This window comes from Gadus morhua, chromosome 14, assembly GCF_902167405.1.
Source record: "Gadus morhua chromosome 14, gadMor3.0, whole genome shotgun sequence".
Classification (NCBI taxonomy): Eukaryota; Metazoa; Chordata; class Actinopteri; order Gadiformes; family Gadidae; genus Gadus; species Gadus morhua.
The window spans coordinates 2,210,817-2,228,316 of NC_044061.1; the positions used below are offsets into that span (position 1 = coordinate 2,210,817).

General features: G+C 45.5%; 1 protein-coding gene across 4 annotated transcripts in view; it reads left to right on the top strand.

Annotated features, from left to right (window-relative positions):
• rnf111 (ring finger protein 111) overlaps nucleotides 1-17,500 on the top strand; it is a 33,323-nt gene that overhangs the window by 1,010 nt on the left and 14,813 nt on the right. For all 4 annotated transcript variants that reach the window (XM_030376385.1, XM_030376387.1, XM_030376386.1 and 1 more), the window contains exons 2-5: nucleotides 951-1,915; nucleotides 5,850-5,982; nucleotides 15,829-15,983; nucleotides 17,308-17,500. The exon at nucleotides 17,308-17,500 is cut by the window's right edge and continues 5 nt beyond it. In XM_030376385.1, coding sequence (XP_030232245.1) covers nucleotides 1,024-1,915; nucleotides 5,850-5,982; nucleotides 15,829-15,983; nucleotides 17,308-17,500 — 1,373 coding nt within the window. In that variant the 5' untranslated portion in view covers nucleotides 951-1,023. The remainder of the gene's footprint in view (nucleotides 1-950; nucleotides 1,916-5,849; nucleotides 5,983-15,828; nucleotides 15,984-17,307) is intronic.

The following is a 17,500-nucleotide window of genomic DNA, read 5'->3' on the forward strand; positions in this document are numbered from 1 at the left end:
CTTAAGGGTCCTTCATCTCCTTATCAGCAGCCTCGTTCTGCATGTGTGTCTTATCTGCTGCGTTACCTGGTTTATAGTAACGTTATCCTGGTCGGACATCTGTATTCCTGGTCGGTTCCCGGGGATCTTCCCCTCAGCTTCGTCCTTCCAGCCCGTGTTCATAACCTGGCATTGCAGATTGAGATTCTTTATTGGGACATTCGGTGTCGGCAAGATTGTCCCCTGGGACTTAACGCATAGTTTTCTTGACATCCCAGAATGAAGTATTAAATTAGAAGGAAAACAACTTAGGGATACACACACACACACACACACACACACACACACACACACACACACACACACACACACACACACACACACACACACACACACACACACACACACACACAGTGTGAATGTGATTACAAAATGGGTAGAAGTGTCAATCCTATATACATGGAGGGCTTTTCTTTTCAGTTCAGTGCAACATAACAACAACCTAATCAGTTCAGAGAGAGATAGCTCCTTTAGATCGAAGGATCTCATTAAGCAGAATCATTTAGCCTTGTAATGGAAGTAGGTGGCAATGAAGACACCCACATCTCACAGTATGTGTATAATGTCTATTCAGTTGTAAGTCATGGCATGAACATGAACGTACTATGATGGACAAATCCTGTGGACTTTGTGGCCTTAGCAATTGTCAAAGGCTAGAACTGAATGCTAATACTGTCAAATGAAGCACTTACCCCCATGACAATTTCAAAACACTAAAATCCTACGTTGCCTTTTTTATTTGTAGAAAAAACATGCTATTATATTTCTTCCACTCTGAATCGATAATGAATATGAAAATTCAGCTGAGGTTCCGTGAAAAATACGGAAGAGAGGAAATGACACGCACACATCCTCCACAAAGTCGTGTGATCCCCATGAGTGACCCTTTCTCTCTCCCTCCTCTCCCCCAGGTTGAGTCCGATGCAGCTCAGCCACATGTAAGTCGCGGTGCCTGTAGCCCTGGAGCTGTGAGAACCCACCACTATGAAGAGTGAGGTCCAGTCTGACGCCGCAGGAAGACCGGAGCACCTGAAGGAGGCGCTGGTCCCCGCCGAGCCCCTGGACGCCGCCAAGAGCTTCCCCGGCAGCATGGAGGTGATCGGGAAGGCAGGGAGCGAGTTCGCCGCGCTGTGTGCCGACTCCAGGCACCGGACCCTGAGGGACACGGCGGCACGCAGAGACTCTGACAAGAGCCTGCCCGGCCGCAAGAAGCGCAAGAGCCAGCAGGCGGGGCCCTCGGACGGGCCCCTGAAGGAGGGGCGCGTCAGCGACAGCCAGCTGCCCCCCCAGCGGCCCCGGGTGGAGCTGCTGGAGCGGCCCAGCGAGGAGGAGCTCCGCCTGGAGTCGTCCTTCAGCGACTGCGCCTCGTCCCCGTCCTCCAGCCTCCGCTTCGGGGACTCGGAGACGCTGAGCTCGGAGGAGGAGCTGGAGGCGGGCGCGGCGGGGGGCCCGCGGAAGAGCCCCCCCGCGGCGCTGACCCCGGCGGCGGCGGGCGGGGCCGGCGGCGGGCTGCGGCCCGTGCTGGGGCGGACTCGGGGGAACCGCTCGCACAAGTGGGCGCGGTCAGAGGCGGAGCCGCTGCTGCTGAAGAGGCCGTGCCTGGGCGGGCGGCGGGCGCTGCACAGGAAGAGGGGGGTGAAGGCGTTGCCGGGCGGGCCCCAGCGGACCCAGAAGCAGAAGGAGCGCTTGCTGCTGCAGAGGAAGAAGAGGGAGGTGATCGCCCGCAGGAAGTACGCGCTGCTGCACAGCACCAGCAGCTCCAGCGAGGAGCTGAGTGGCGGCTCCTCCTCGCCGTCGTCCACCGAGGTGGAGGAGGAGCTGTACGTGGACGTCAGCAGCACCAGCAGCCAGCCCGCCACCGCCGCCGCCGCCTCAGGTAGGGGTACGAGCGGAGGCTGCGGGACTCTGCGTAGCCTTCCCCCTTCCACCCCCCACCCGTCACCCCCCCCCCCCTGTCCCCTTTCACGCTGATTGTATGTTGTGCGTCCTGGCACTTAGAAATACTACTTTGCATTTTGTAGCATCTTACCCTAGCTGTCTTTGTTGTACACGGGGAATGGGTTAACCTAGTGATGGTTAGTGCTTTGCACTTGGTTCTCAGAACATCCTTACCGACATCCGTACCGACAGCGATATATTGCTGTTTCTCTTTCTTCTGACAAATGTACTTATTGTGAGTCGCTTTGGAAAGAAGCGTCTGCTAAATGCCCTGAATGTAAATGTACATTCAGAAATGTTTTGCCCACGTTCCACTTCGAACCTGGCTACTTCCTGGGTTGGTGGTGTGATGGCACGGCGGTATGCTGGCTGTGTTTATTTGCATTTTTTTACTTCCTACAGTTTCTACTTTATGACAGTTCCTGTAGTAATTGAATCACCAAATACCTTATGTGTACATTTAGCATTTTTGATACCAAAATAAACTTTGAAACGTAATGTTAATGTTAATTATAACAACATTATAATTTGGGGGTGTCCTGGGTTAGCTTAGAGGAGGCTGTTGTGCTTCTATCATAAGAAACCAGTGGGTGGAACACTAAAGGGCGGATTATGGTTCCACGTTCACGCAACGCAATGACCACGCAGTCGGTTTACAGATTACTAGCAAGTAAAAAAATAAAGGTTACAGCTATGAAAGCCAAAGCTACATGTTTTGCCTTTAGATTCTTTAAACAAAGCGTATTGCCGGATATGATGTGGTCAGCGGACCGATCACAACCCTTGGGGCTGCGACGCCTCGACGCAAGGTAAACATTTCTGGGAGGCGCACGACAGGCCCTTGCGTTGCGTCAACGTGAACCATAAAGAGCCCTTAAGGCTGTCTGCTCAGTGTTGCAACCTCAGTGCAGAACCACGCAGGGAGGTAGCAGAGGGAAAGCTAGATATTTGTTTACAGCAGGAGAAAGGTAGACTGGGGCCTCCTTATTGGTGAAAGCACGTGCACAAATGTAATGACAAATGGAAAAGCACTACCACTACTGTCCCGACACAAGCATATGTGGAACTGATGGGCTGGTTGACATGCAGGAGGCTGTCTTTGTTGTGTATGGGGAATGGGTTAACCTAGAGCTTGTTAGTGCTTGGCACTTGGTTCTATGAACATCCTTACTGTACCAAGTAGTGATATATTGTTTCTCCTACTTCTGACAAATGGACTTATTGTAAGTCGCTTTTGGTAAAAGTTTCTCCCTCAATGTAAATGGAGAGCACAGAAGAGGCAAGGTCTTAAAAATAAGCAACGTAAAGAAAATCTCCCTACATTTCTGTGCCATTAAGAATTGTTAAATTCACGCTATGATTCAGCCATGAATGCGCTGTGTGCGTGCGTGTGATTGACAGGCCAGATTGATTCCCCGAAGTAATCAGGGAAGATGCGCCCTGATTGGTCACAAATGGAGTGGTCTAGCGTTTAAACTGTCTCATACAGATACAGGCACAGCTCTGAACGGATGGTCACAGAAAATACAGAAAAATTATATCTCTTGAATCTAACCTACACCACCTTTGGTTTCAGGTCGTACAAATGACAGAATGAACACACCCACCAGCACCTTAACCGATTAAATATAAGCCTGGACACTTACCACTAAAACAGACTCATGCTGTTTAGACAATGTAATCAATGGAGATACATAGAAGGATTTCAGAAGTGTCTGTGGTTTCGTTAACATTGAAAGCAAGGTGACGACGACAATTGATTCTGATATGGGTAGGGTGTCCCTCCCCTCCCCGGGGGGGTCCTCTGTGTACCAACCAGAGGCGTGTTGCTCGGTGCTAGGCAGCAGCTCCCAGGACAGACCCCTCTAGGGGGCCGGGGGTTCACCCTCAGGGCCAGCCCCCGGTGCTCAACCTGGTGTGTGGCGACCTATCCAACGTGTTGGCTGTATGGGAATATGAGGGTTTAAAAGAGGACTCACTTTGTATGGCTCTGCAGCTGCTCAGTGTCCGGTAGCCTAAGCCTAAGATTTGTTTCGTTCCATTAGGGTGGGGCGATGACGAGGGTGGGGCGATTATCAGTATTATTGTTTGTTGTTTAACTACAAGGTAAAGGATTAGAAAGTTAAACTAGCTTTTGTTCTATGCCATTACCATATTTTAAAGATTTATATACTTCTATGTATTAACCCTCACTAAAGCCCCATTTAACATTGAACGCAATTATCCGTTTATTATATTATTTTTTTCCCACGTCAATAAAATAATTACAAATCATTGAGCTGAACGAGACCATACACATCCGACGTAATGTCCATCTTGCGAAAAAACAACATTAATTTTATTCGCATCAAGGTAGATTTTTACAGTTCTAATCAGCGAATCAATCAGGTTAGCCAATCACAATGCGGGATCTTTGTCGTAGTCACCATAATCAATCTATATGTTGTTGGACATGGCAGAAGTAACTGCCTGTTTATGTTTCTCAACACACAGTTGACTTGCTGCATCGTAGTGGTAAACTACAAATAAAGTATAACTATCACTAAGTATTACGTACTGTTATGTACTGATCATTAATCTATACAGCTACAAGTAGGGCTGAACGATTTGGGGAAATAATTGAATTGCGATTATTTTGACCAATATTGCTATTGCGATTTAATGTGCGATTTTTATAATTTATTAAGTTCCTTATGTTGTGTATTATTCACTTAAAAATAAATAAATCATTCTTTAGTATGACCAACACAACATTGGAAGCAGACAACATAAAAACTGCTCTTTCCTTTAGGATAGGCCGATGTGTTGAGATTAATTTATATCATAAACTTCTTTATTTAACTATTGAATTGTAAAATAAAAATAAATGAATCGTACTGATTTCTAGTCAGTAACGGTAACAAATCACCTATTTTTTCCGCAGCCCATACGATTTTCATACCGCGTTCGATTACATCGCGTTTTCGATTTGAATTCGATTTAGCTACAAGCCAATGGCGACTGTTCAAAATGGTGTTTGAATTCATAAGAATATCGTGATATTTATCGCTGTCGTTCGTGGCTAGCGCTAAGAGCTTTTTCCATTTGGCCTGGCCTCGTTTTCCACAGCAGGTCCTGCTACTCTCCTTTGTCTTACTACTATCTTCTTCACACAAGCGCCCCCCAGGCGCATTGAACAGAGCCCATCCCCACAGAATGGCACCCTGGTCTGAGAGAGGGTGACACCACAGGGGACCAATCAGGGGCCAGATTGGAGGACAGCTCGGCACAAATCCAATCCCACTGCAAACAGTGTAAAGCAGAATTTGCTGGCCTATATTTCTCATGGTCCTAGTGTGCAGTCTGCAGTTATGCTGTTTTTAAAGAAACATTATCACCCAATGAACCGGTTTGAACATTAAAGAATGGCAACAGGACAGCTCTGTGTCTATATGAGGGTTCATAACAATGCCAGCCTGTCATACATTTTGCTCGAAGTCAGACAATTCTGGTGCCACACTTATGTGCTCTGGGGCGGCATGTGGCTGAGGAGGTTCAGCCGGTTGGCTGGTAACTGGAAGGTTGCTAGTTCGATCCCCGGCTCCTCCTAGCTGAGTGTCGAGGTGTCCCTGAGCGAGACGCCTCACCCTGACTGCTCCTGACCAGCTGGCTGTCGCCCTGCGTGGCTGACGCCGCCGTCGGTGTGTGAATGTGTGCATGAACGGGTGAATGTCAGGCAGTAATGTAAAGCGCTTTGAGCTGCCACTGGTTAGGAAAGCGCTGTGTAAATGCAGTCCAACTACCATTTACTCAGGCTTTTTACGTTCAATCGACAGTATTGCTGGCCAAAGCTCTTTCCAGCGGGTCTGACCATGATGTGTGGTTACTCCTAGGTGTTCTGGACGAGGACGTGGTGGTGATCGAGGCCACGCCCGCCCCGGCCCCGCCCGTCCCGGCTAGCGAGGAGATCAACGTCACGTCCACAGACAGCGAGGTGGAGATCGTCACCGTGGGAGACGGCTTCAGGTACGTTCTGGCACAGAGAGGTGACTCAACGTGATGGAGCCTCCTGCTTGATTTCTGAGGACGTTCTTCAGTTACACACAATTAAGAATCTTTGTTTTCTATGTTTGACTGCAGATTTTTTCTAATACAGAGATCATTCATGAAATCTTTCCTAAAACTGTTTTGCTACCAATTTCAAATCTAAATAACAGTAAGGGGCAGGAGTGAAATCCTTCAGCACAAACTATTCTGCTGTAGGTGGGTTGGTAATCCATAATATCCTACAGACTATAACTGCAGTGAGTCTTGATACATCCTTATCGTCATCAGGATAAGCTCTTTCCTGGCTCTAGTGCAATTATTTGTGTATCTGTCTCCGTATCATGTTCAATCTCGGTGTGTGATTGATCCGTAAATCCAATAGTTAATAAATATCAATCAATAAATCTGCTGTTCTGAACACAAATATGCAGATTCCCGATTGTGTTTATGACCTCTTCATTGTATTTAACACTTCAGGTTGGCTGAATTAGAATTTAGTTCATCTTCATTTGCTTTTCTCGAAACCTCTTTCAGTCCAAGGGTACACTCGCATCTGTTAATGAGTAACCTTGCGTCCCTGAAAAAAGAACTGATGTCATTGCAAACTGATCTTCGTTCCACCTAAATAGAAAAGGCTTTGAATCTTTCCCATCAGAGGAGCCTCTTGTCTCTCATCAACCATCACTGTTTCCCCTTTCCCATTTAACATAAACCGAGGCCTTTTGGTGAATAGCAAAACATATATAGAGATAGAGATGTATAGAATAGATAAAGATGTACTCACTGAAGGTACGGTATATGAAATACCCTGTGAGGTTGGCGGGCAGTCTCAGAGGTTTCCTTAGATGTAGGATCACATGCATGTGATGAATCTCTCCACTGTGTGTCTGTGTTCTTATTTCGCTGTCTGCTCTCTTGTATGCGGGCTGTCCAATCCGATATGCTGCTTGATTTCTGCCGTGGCTTTTCCTCAATCCAGACCAATAATAAGTATGGCAGACGACCAGAATAGAATAGGATGATCTTCACCACATCCTAGCCACTGGAGGATCTACACATTAAGCATTCATCTGCTCTGAGCGCTGCTGCTTTCATCCACTTTCCCAGAGGTTGTTTGAAAGTGTTTGGTCATTTTCTGACCTGTGGATTCTAAGAAAATCTTGGGGCTTGGAAGGTTCTAAACTCTTTATTTTGTCTCCGCCATGGAAATATGTCTTGGTCCATGTCAGCTGACTGAGACACTTTCAGCCCGGTACAATAACTGTCTCCTTTGCCTCTCTCTGTCTCTGTTTAGTTGTTTAGTGGATTAACTTGGCTTAGGTTTCGTCAAAGCACTAAGAAAGCGCATTTATCGTATCTATCCAAGTCCTGCCTTTCCAGGGGTCTTCTGTGTCGGTTCCATCGATGAGGCCTTTCTCTTCCTCTGTTGACGCTGCTTGTCCTAAACTGTATGCATGTGTGCACATGAACGGCTTGTGTGTTGCATCGGGGTATGGAATGCAATAAGATTATGGGATGGCCTATCTTCTTAAACAGACAAGTTTGGATTACACCCGTCTGACGATTGGAAAGGCTTTTTCCAAGATGGGCAGAAAGCAAGAATGCAACCATTTCAGTGTAAGTGCAGCATTAATCTAGCAAGGACTGTCTGCTGATTGTTAGTGTTAACGACGTATACAAGATGTACCAAGGGTGCATCGGTCCTAAAGCGCTGGGTATATATTTACTAGAAAGGGCAGACTAATGCAAATTAATGCTTTGTTTAGCAAAATCCAAACAATTTGTCGTACATAATCAAAAATAGGACCTGGGAGATTCATCAGTCACCAACAGGGTCCTGTTGGAAAAGCCCTGAAAATCAGACTACCAATTGGCAAATGTTATGTTTATGTTACCGTGTTTGGGTTAGCAGAACTGTAATGGTTTGATAAAGATGATCTTTTATAGAAAGCAGGAGTAAATTCTGTTGTCTCCCAGTCTCTGTGAAGCACTTATTGACCGCTCCATTCTGCTTCGAGCGCAGGTAACTGTCTTTTGGTGACGTCGTAGTGCCTGTTAGTAGACTCTTCGACGCCATGACGAAGGGATACCAGGGGCCAGGTGTGTGTGGACATGTAGCGCGGTGTCTGACCAGGGGTTGAACGCTGACGAGCATGGTGCTTCCGCAGCATTCGTCTATGGATCGTATCGGATTACACACCTATATTATTATTTCATAGAATGCAGTGGCTTTCACTAATCTGTCATACAATACAGAATATCAGATCAGTGCATCTCTAGTGCGTGTTTCCTCAAACGGTGACCGAGTTATCAACGTATCAACAGTAGCTTCACACATCCTTGGCATAATGGCGTATTTCATAACCAAATTTTAGGCAAAATTTAATCCTGGCTTGAGCCGTGAAATTAAACTATTTTCTGGGAGGAATACAGTGACCGGCCTATCTCTCCTTCCTCTTCTCCGTGTGTCCCTGCGTCCGGGTGGGAGCCGGCCCGCCTGGCTGGAGAATGCAGAGCTGGACCTCTTTAGGGGAAGGGGGGATGGGCATCTGGGAATTTCAGTAGCGGGATGTCAAAGGTCAGCAGCAGGATGAGCAGAGTAACGTTCACAAGCAGACACAAACCCTAGGGTTGTTGTAATAGACGCACGCACGCACACACACACGCACACCCTAGGGTTGTGGTAATGGACACACACACACACACACACCCTAGGGTTGTGATAATAGACACACACAGACACTAACCCTATTTTTGTGGTAATAGAAACACACATAAACACACAGACACACACCTTAGGGTTGCATTAATAGACACACACACCCTAGGGTTGTGATAATAGACACACACAGACACACACTCTAGGGTTGTGATAATAGAAAAACACACACACCCTAGGGTTGTGATAATAGACACACACACACCCTAAACTCGAAGGTCTGTAATTATGTCTGTAATAATCTGTCTTTTTTAGGTATAACGGATATCAAGGCGTTGTAGAATGTTGGAGGGAGAGAACCTAATGTGAAAGCTTCATTATATACCCCTTTTAATATTGGGGCAAAGATATCTATATATTGCTTATAGTACTCGACGGGAAATCCATCCATGCCAGGTGATTCACTGCTTTCATGCATGAAACAGCCTGCCTAATTTCATTATCTGATATGGGACTGTCCATCCCTTCAATCTGATCAGTTGACAATTTAGTAGGGATGTCCGATATTGGCTTTTTTGCCGATATCCGATATGCGATATTGTCCAACTCTAAATTTTCGATTCCGATATCAGCCGATACCGATGTCGATATTTGGGTTATTTTTCCTCAAACCTAATTTAGGTAACATTACATATCTCCTGTTGTGGAATTAACACAACATGCTTAATGTTATTGTGATGCCCCACTGGATGCATTCTTGAATGCAACAAGGCTTTCCAAATGTTAACATTGTCTGTGCAAAATAAGAAAAATACTTCAACTTAATTTAAGGGAAAAGTGCCATGTTTATTTTTATTTTTTTAATGGTCTCAGGCAACAGTTTGGATTACACTCTCCCTGAGATAATCTTGACAATGCCCCCAACAAATAGGGCAAACTTGACTTCACAAATGATAAAACATTGTACCTGAACAACTATGTGCAACATAGCAGTATGTTTCGTTAACTAAAACTCAATAACCTTAATTGAATAAATGCACAAATATGAGTCAATTACAATGTGCACTGTACTGCACAATTTTGGAAACATTTATTTGAGCTATTAAAAAAAAATAATAATAAAAAAAAAAAAAATCGGTTTTAAGGCAAAAAAAATCCGATACCGATATTGACAGATATTACATTTTTATGCTAATATCGGGCCGATAATATCGGTGGGCCGATAATATCGGACATCTCTACAATTTAGGCATATTTAAGTTAGTTAAGAAGTCTGTTATTTCTTCCGGTATGGGATTAATGTCTGATGTGTATAATTCTTTATAATACTGTTGTAAAACATCATTTATTTCCTTTGTTGAGGAGACTGTACTATTGCCTTTCTGAATAGCTGGTATCAGATTATATGAGTCTTGTTTCTTTAGTTGCATGGCCAGTAACTTGCCTGTCTTCTCTCCTCCTTCATAGAACGTTGTCCCAAGCCTAAATAAAGCATATTCAACTTTTTATTGTAGATTTCCTGCAGCTGGAACTTAAGCTTACATATATCTTGATATAACTTATCATAAGCCTTTTATGCATCCCATTCCATTGCTCTTGTATTGGTACTGCCAGCATTAATTTTGACAAAAGATTTAATATCCATCTTCAACAGTTGTTTAAAGTTCTCATCTTGTAGCAATGACGTATTCATACGCCATCTTCCTTTTTTGTCTTGGTCAGTATTTATATCAATGCCAAGCTCTACTGGCGCATGATCAGAGAGGGCCATTGCATTTATTTTACACATGACAACTTGTTTTATAATGGTGTTCGAAATCAGAAACATATCGATCCTAGAGTAAGATTTATGCGAGTGTGAATAGAAAGTATATTCCCTTCCAGTAGGATTTATTAATCGCCATATATCGTCCAAGCCCAAGTCTGTAAGAAAGTCCAAGCCCAAGTCGTTTAACATATGTATTGCAGCTCTATCCTTAGGCATTACAGGTGCACTAAATTTGCTTCTATCTGGGCAGGCATTTATGACTGGTTAAAGTCTCCTGCCAATATTATTCGACCCTCCATCTCCCTCAGTGTCTTATTCTTGCACATTTTGAAAAAAGTCTGGATCACCTTTATTTGGTGCATAAATATTGCACAGTATCAACTTAGACCCATTAATCAGTGCCTGTATACACACCATTCTACCTTCTTAATCCTTGATTTCCTTAAGTAAAATAAAACTTACATTTTTGTTTATGATTACTCCATTCTGCTTACTGGAGATGGAGCTATGAAAAATATGTCCAACCCAGCTCTGTTTCAATTTCAGTGCTTCTCCTTCTATAAAGTTTGTTTCCTGAAAGAAAGCTATGTCTGTCTTATTATGCTTCAGATAAGTCAATACCTTCCCTCTCTTAACGGGATTCCCACAACCATTTATATTCCAGCTAATGCATTGAACGTGGTGTCATATTTACGTATGAATAGTATGTTGAAACTCAGTTTTAGGCCAGCAATAATTTGTATCCCCCATGCTTCTTGCAGTTGTCTCGTTTGGCTCATTTGTACTTGTATCTGTCATCCCCAAGCGCAACTTAATCAACATCTTATGAGTAAAAATGGTAACCTTAACATCTCTAAGAACATGAACATACAGAACCTTAACATCTCTCAAGAACATGTACATACAGAACCTTAACATCTCTAAGAACATGAACATACAGAACCTTAACATCTCTAAGAAAATGAACATACAGAACCTTAACATCTCTAAGAACATGAACATACAGAACCTTAACATCTCTCAGAACATTAACATATAGAGAAAAAACCCTTAAGCACTGAAGGGCACGCCTAACACCTGGGGCCTCTGGCTTTTGTCCAGCCATAAAAAATAAAAACAAAAAGGAAAATAACCCTAACCTTTTGGTCCATGGGGTATGTACACCTAAGGCCTAAAAAAAAAAAAAGTTTGGTTCCTGTTGGTTGTCAGTTGAGGTCATGGATAGGTAGGGAATTTATTTTATTTTTTTATTTTATTTTTTCCAGCGGCAGCGAATGATAATGGTAATAATTACATTACATTAAAAAAAATTTTTTTTTTTTTTTTTTTATAAAACTCAAAATAATTTGGGTCGCACATAAATTGACAGGGTCGGTCGGAAACCGGAACCAAACAAATTTTTTTTTTAGGCCTAACCAGTAGAGACTCACTCCCCAGCTTTGTTGCTCAGGCAGAACAATATCAAGCTCAACCACCCACCTCTTTGTCCACATTGTCCACTTTTAAATCAGCCTCGTTTTTCTTAATATTGTCGAAGACAGTCTTCCTTATAGGCCTCCAACACTCCTATCAGCTCACCCATCTGTATTCAAGTTCGCCCTGATGAACTGCTCTGCCTCCTTGGCGCTTGCGAAATTCCGGTTCCTCCCCTTCCATGTGCATTGCAGGGACGCTGGATGCGCCAGCGTGTATCTCACGTTGAGCCGTTGCAGCGACCTCTTCACGGATGTCAAAGTTTTTATTTTCTCTGCAAGCTCCTGTGTCATGTCAGGAAACACCTTCCTATTCGATCCCACGCTTTTCTCTGGCCGCTCTCACTACTTTATCTCTTGCCGACTGTCGCAGGAATCTGATCAGCAGTGGTCTTGGCGGTTGTCTGTCATTGGGCACGGGAGCGAGCGATGCGCTCTTTCGATTTCAAATTCACCGCCAACTTCAATCCCGAGTCCCTCGCCAAGAACTCTCTTTACACAACTCTCCATAGTGCCGTTCGTTCTGAAGGTCTCTTTAAGCCCCACCAGTTGCACATTATGTCTCTTACTGTGATTTTCAGGGGTCATCCCTATGTTCCCCGGGTCCTATGTTCCCCGCTTGGGGAACGCGACAATGCTCCCCGCTGTTGCAGGGAACATAGGACCCTTTTCTGGGAACAGCGGGGAACATAGGTCCTATGTTCCCAACGTCTCATACAAAGGGGGGAACATAGGACCCGGGGAACATATGCCGCGTTTCCACTGCACGCTCCCGACTTTCAAGCACCTGCATGCGGTTCCTCGTAGTGTAACGGTCAGGTTTATAATATGTAGCGCCACTAGGTGGCGGCTCCCTCTTTTGTTGGGTTATATGAGATAACGGTGAGTGAAGAAGTGTGTTTTCATCCGCTCGGCTAGAATAAACTGCAGTATACGAACGAAGTTTCCCTTTTTATCATGTTATTATTTAGTAACTGATTTGTTGAAGACAGGAATCCCGGACTTTCCAAACGTAGGGTTAATATATAGTGCCGTGGAGACCTGGCGTGGTATGGTCAAAAGCTTATAGAATAATAAAAGTACCGTGAGGAGAATCTCACATGTTGCCTCCTTCATGCTAACCCTGACCTACACCATCGCACGTTACAATAGCGGCCATCCTTTTCTCATCGTGCAGTTGTTCATTAGCCATTCGGTCGTGTCCTCCAGCTGGTAGATACGTCCCTCTGCTTCTCGGCATAAAGTTTCTCCATGTTCGGTGTAGTTTGGTCGCTCTGTTGCTAGCAGTTCCCGCATCTTCATTCGGAGACGGACTATTCCTGGTCGACCTGCGGCCCGCAGCCTGGTCTTAAAATATTTCGAAGTAGCCATTCGGGTTCAGGTGAACTCAGTTACTCATTTTTGTTACTTACAAAAATGAGTGGGCTATGATATATGATAATTAAGTAAATATATTGTCGGGCTAGCGGAGATCTTTACTGAGCTGCCATCTTGCTCGACGTACCCACGTGACTCCTGAGTATTACTTTTAAACTATTTTACCCAATCATGTTAAACTTGACACCATCGTGTGTTTTTATCAAATCAAAATGCATGATGTCATTCATTTTTAGCTGAAGGTTGTGCGCATAGATAGATAGATATATTAACCAGATGCCCTACGCCGGCGTTTAGAACGTCACCATATGCCGCCATCTTACCACAGTAAAGCTTTGTGGTGGAATCTGTTGTCAGTCAGTGATCTGCACAAACTAATACTCTTATCTCGCTGAAATCTTGACGGATTTACAAACGGTTTGGTTTCTTAAAAACGTTATTAACGTGGTTATAATTCTGGATGTTTGAACATGTTTAAATTGCAGCTACCCACTAATTTTACATCGGTGGGAGAGGCAGTATTGCTATTTTCAATATAATCTAAGTTGAACATGATTAAACTGAAGTTGCACATTATTTCCAATCGGGTTTGTTTGTCTTACATTATAAATTCTACAGGAAATTGCTGACAAATGAAGATGCCAGACTTGGATGCCACAAACCTATGGTGGCATCATGCCTTCAGTGTACATATTGTATATAGTTCTCTGCAAACCTATGGTGGCATGAGCCTTCAGTGTGTCCTGAACAGCCACAAAGGTTGCACATATTATATTCATATTTTATCGTATTTGTCTAAATGCATACTTGACTGTAGATAGATTTGACTGAAGTTACCAACACAATCGTTTGCTGAGTTTTAGTAGCCTATATATTGATTTAACATAAATAACATGAATACCTTGTGCATGTGTGTATTTATTGCACCTATCTGTTCGGTTTAATGTTCATTTCATATGAAAACACATGGTTATAATTACATAAATATATCTCTGTACAGGGTGGGGATTTCAACATGCAGCATTTCTTGATGTATTTTTGTAAAGGGAAATCTTGTTCCTATTTTAGAACATTATTCTATTTTTCTTCGAACCTAACAATTATTCATAAGTATGTACTGTGATACCTACATCTCTGACGTTTATAACAAACCAAAGTACCAAACCGTATGAAAATCGGTTAAAAATTGAGGAAGTAATGGTTATTAAAAAGTACATGAATCACTACCAACACAATGTTATGGCTGAGCAGCTTACTGTGGTAAGATGGCCGCCAGTGGTGACGTTCGACTCCATTGGCCAGCAGCAGCGCGGTCGAGGCATCTAGTTAATATATATATCTATGGTTGAGCGTGCCCAAATAGTTTCCAGCCTCGGTCTAGTCTGAGCAGGGGCGTCTCCTCCCCAGCTCCCAGTCAGTGTAGAATCCATCGCACTGGTCCCAGTAGGCCCGCCAGCATTACCCCCCCACCCCCCCCGAGCATTCAGGTATTTGGCTAGCGTCACGCGGTGGATACGGCAGAGGGGGTCCCCTGGTGTGTGTGTTGACTGTGTATTGTTTATCTCCACCGGGCCCCCTGGGGGCCCCGATGGTAAACAGATATTTACCAGTTCACCCCCTTCTGATTCTGGTGTAATTAGGAGCGTCTCTCCAGTGGGCTGCCCTTTTCCCCTGCTTCTGCACTAAACCGGAGCTGCGTTCCGGGTATATGTATCGCAGCATCTCGCCGTGCACCAAAAACAAAGTAATGACCGTGCGTCGCTGAGCTGTTTTAGCGGAGCTCCCGTTTCGCATGAGCTCTTCAAGATGGCGGCTCCTGGCCGAGCTCGGATCAGAGAGAGCTCCAAAGTGGCCACTGGTTAAACGTGCAGAGTTGCGAAACCTCTTAAAATGTTGATGAAAATGTTGAAAACTTATGAAATACGTTTTCTGCTATCTCTTAAGTTGTGTTTAGGTTAGGGGAGATGGGGACCACAATCGGCACATTTAGTATGAAGGCCGAGGCCTCATACGCATTCAGCCCGTGCATTAAGGCCATGTTGAGCCACTGGCTAGATACAGTATAGGGGCCAACGTCCAATCAGACCTCAACCAAGCCCCTTACCTTCCCCTAAAGCAGTGGTTCACAAACCTTTTCTACGCGTGTACACCGTTTAAGACATTTTTACAGCTGGGAACCACCTTTGCCGGCATTCGGCATTTTTGTACCCCCTCAGAGTCAGGATGTCAATCGAACCTAACAAAGCCAGCTGGGTACAGGATAAACTGGGAGTTATTATTATTTCTTTTTTGTGAAGGAAATTTTTCAAGATGTAGCTTAATCGTTTCAAGAAAGGGAGTGCATACAAAACTTCAGGAAGCGTTTTTCTTGGCGCTATTTTGTTGATTCAACCATTGCATACAGTTTGTTGTGAGAAAACAATGGAGGGTAGCCTAACTGATTTATTTTCAACCCAAAGGAGCCTCGAGAACCGTTTCATGAGACACGACGTGCCATGACGCAGTTGGTGACGGTTCTTCAGATCTATAACGTGTGTGTGCGTTCCCAGGTCTCGGTCTGTCGGCGGTCTGGGCAGGATGTGGGCCAACAGCTGCTCTCAGAGCCGGGTCGGGGAGGCCCGCGGACGCCACCGCCTCTCCACCGTCATCCAGCCGCTGCGGCAGAGCGCCGGCGAGGTTGTGGACCTCACCGTGGACGAGGACGGTAAGCCAGCCCCGTACTTCTGTCCAAAATGGGGGTCGAACACACACAATGGCGGGTGTGCGACCAACTGAAGCACGGCATCGTGATCGATCGGCACAGTGTGCTCATGGTACTTCCACACGCCCTAAATACAGAGCAGTCATTGGTCAACAAAATCACAAGAACAAAGATGACAATTACTTTCAGGGCATTAAGCAGACGCTTTTTTTCCAAAGCGACTTGCAATAAGAACATTTGTCCGAAGAAAGAGAAACAACAACCTGTCAGTACAGTGAGGATGATCATAGAGCCAAGTGCCAAGCCCTTACTATCACTAGGTACATTATACATAAGTGCGTAAGATGGGGGTATAGGGGAGGCTATGATGATGTGAGTTTCTGTTATCTGTAAATGTCTGCTATCCGTAAAATGTAGACTATTGCGTCTTGGCTCCCTGTTTGTTTCAAGAGGAACCGGTTTGTAGAGAGCGATGCTGAGATTGTGAGGGTTTAGGCCCCTGTGTATGACTGCAGGGACCAGGAGTTCACAGCCACGGCGGTGAACTCGTGGAGGCGTTAAACACAGAGCACACAGACTAAAGTGTACCCTGTTGACGTCGCCCTGTTGGACAGCAGTTTGACAGCCCGGGTGCACACACTAATTTCGATTTTGTTGCGAGCGTGTGGGGGGCCTTAATGGTGGAGCTGTTGATCTGCTGTTCCCCCATCAAGGTCAGGAACACCCTTTACAATCCTGTACTTTGTTTTGCAGGGCTGGGTAGATTATCTCTGTGTGTGTCTGTCGGCTGGAGGGGCTGGGGCATTCTCTGGGGGCTGGCAGAGCTTTGCGTAATTGGCACTCTGGGTTAGCCTGGGGATACGCGAGTGTGTGTGTGTGTGTGTGTGTGTGTGTGGGTGTGGGTGGGTGGGTGGGTGGGTGGGTGGGTGGGTGTGCGTGGGTGGGTGGGTGGGTGGGTGGGTGTGTGTGTGTGTGTGTGTGTGTGTGTGGCTGTCACCAGTTGGTTTCTTGGGGTTTTCTTCAGTCTGGGGCGCAGGGACTGAAGTCTCTGCTGCTGTGTTTGTGTCGCTGGTGTCCCGGGATTGACCTGGATGGAGAGTAGGGGGGTACCAGGGTTTGCCCAGGCTCTGGTTCCTACTGTATCACCCCCTCTTTTTTCTCCACCTCTGTTGATAATTATTTAACGTTCTTTAAGTTATTTTAATGTAATTCGTCAGCAGGTTCTGTTAAGGCACTCCCCACATGGTGTTCATGCATCTATCCCCCCTCTCTTCCCTAGTTGATCCCTCCAGGGTTGGTCATCGCTCTGCTCTGCTCCTTCTCTCAGACCTCACCGTGGTCCCCACCACCTCCAGCGGCCTGTACCCCCAGACCCTGCGCTCCTCCTCCTCCTCCTCCTCCTCCCTCCACATGGCGTCTACCTCAGAGCTCCTGGAGGCGCCCGGACCCTCCACTAGCTGCTCCGGCCCCGCCGACAGCACCCCCGCTCAGGGGCCCCACGGGGGGGGGCGCACGGCCAC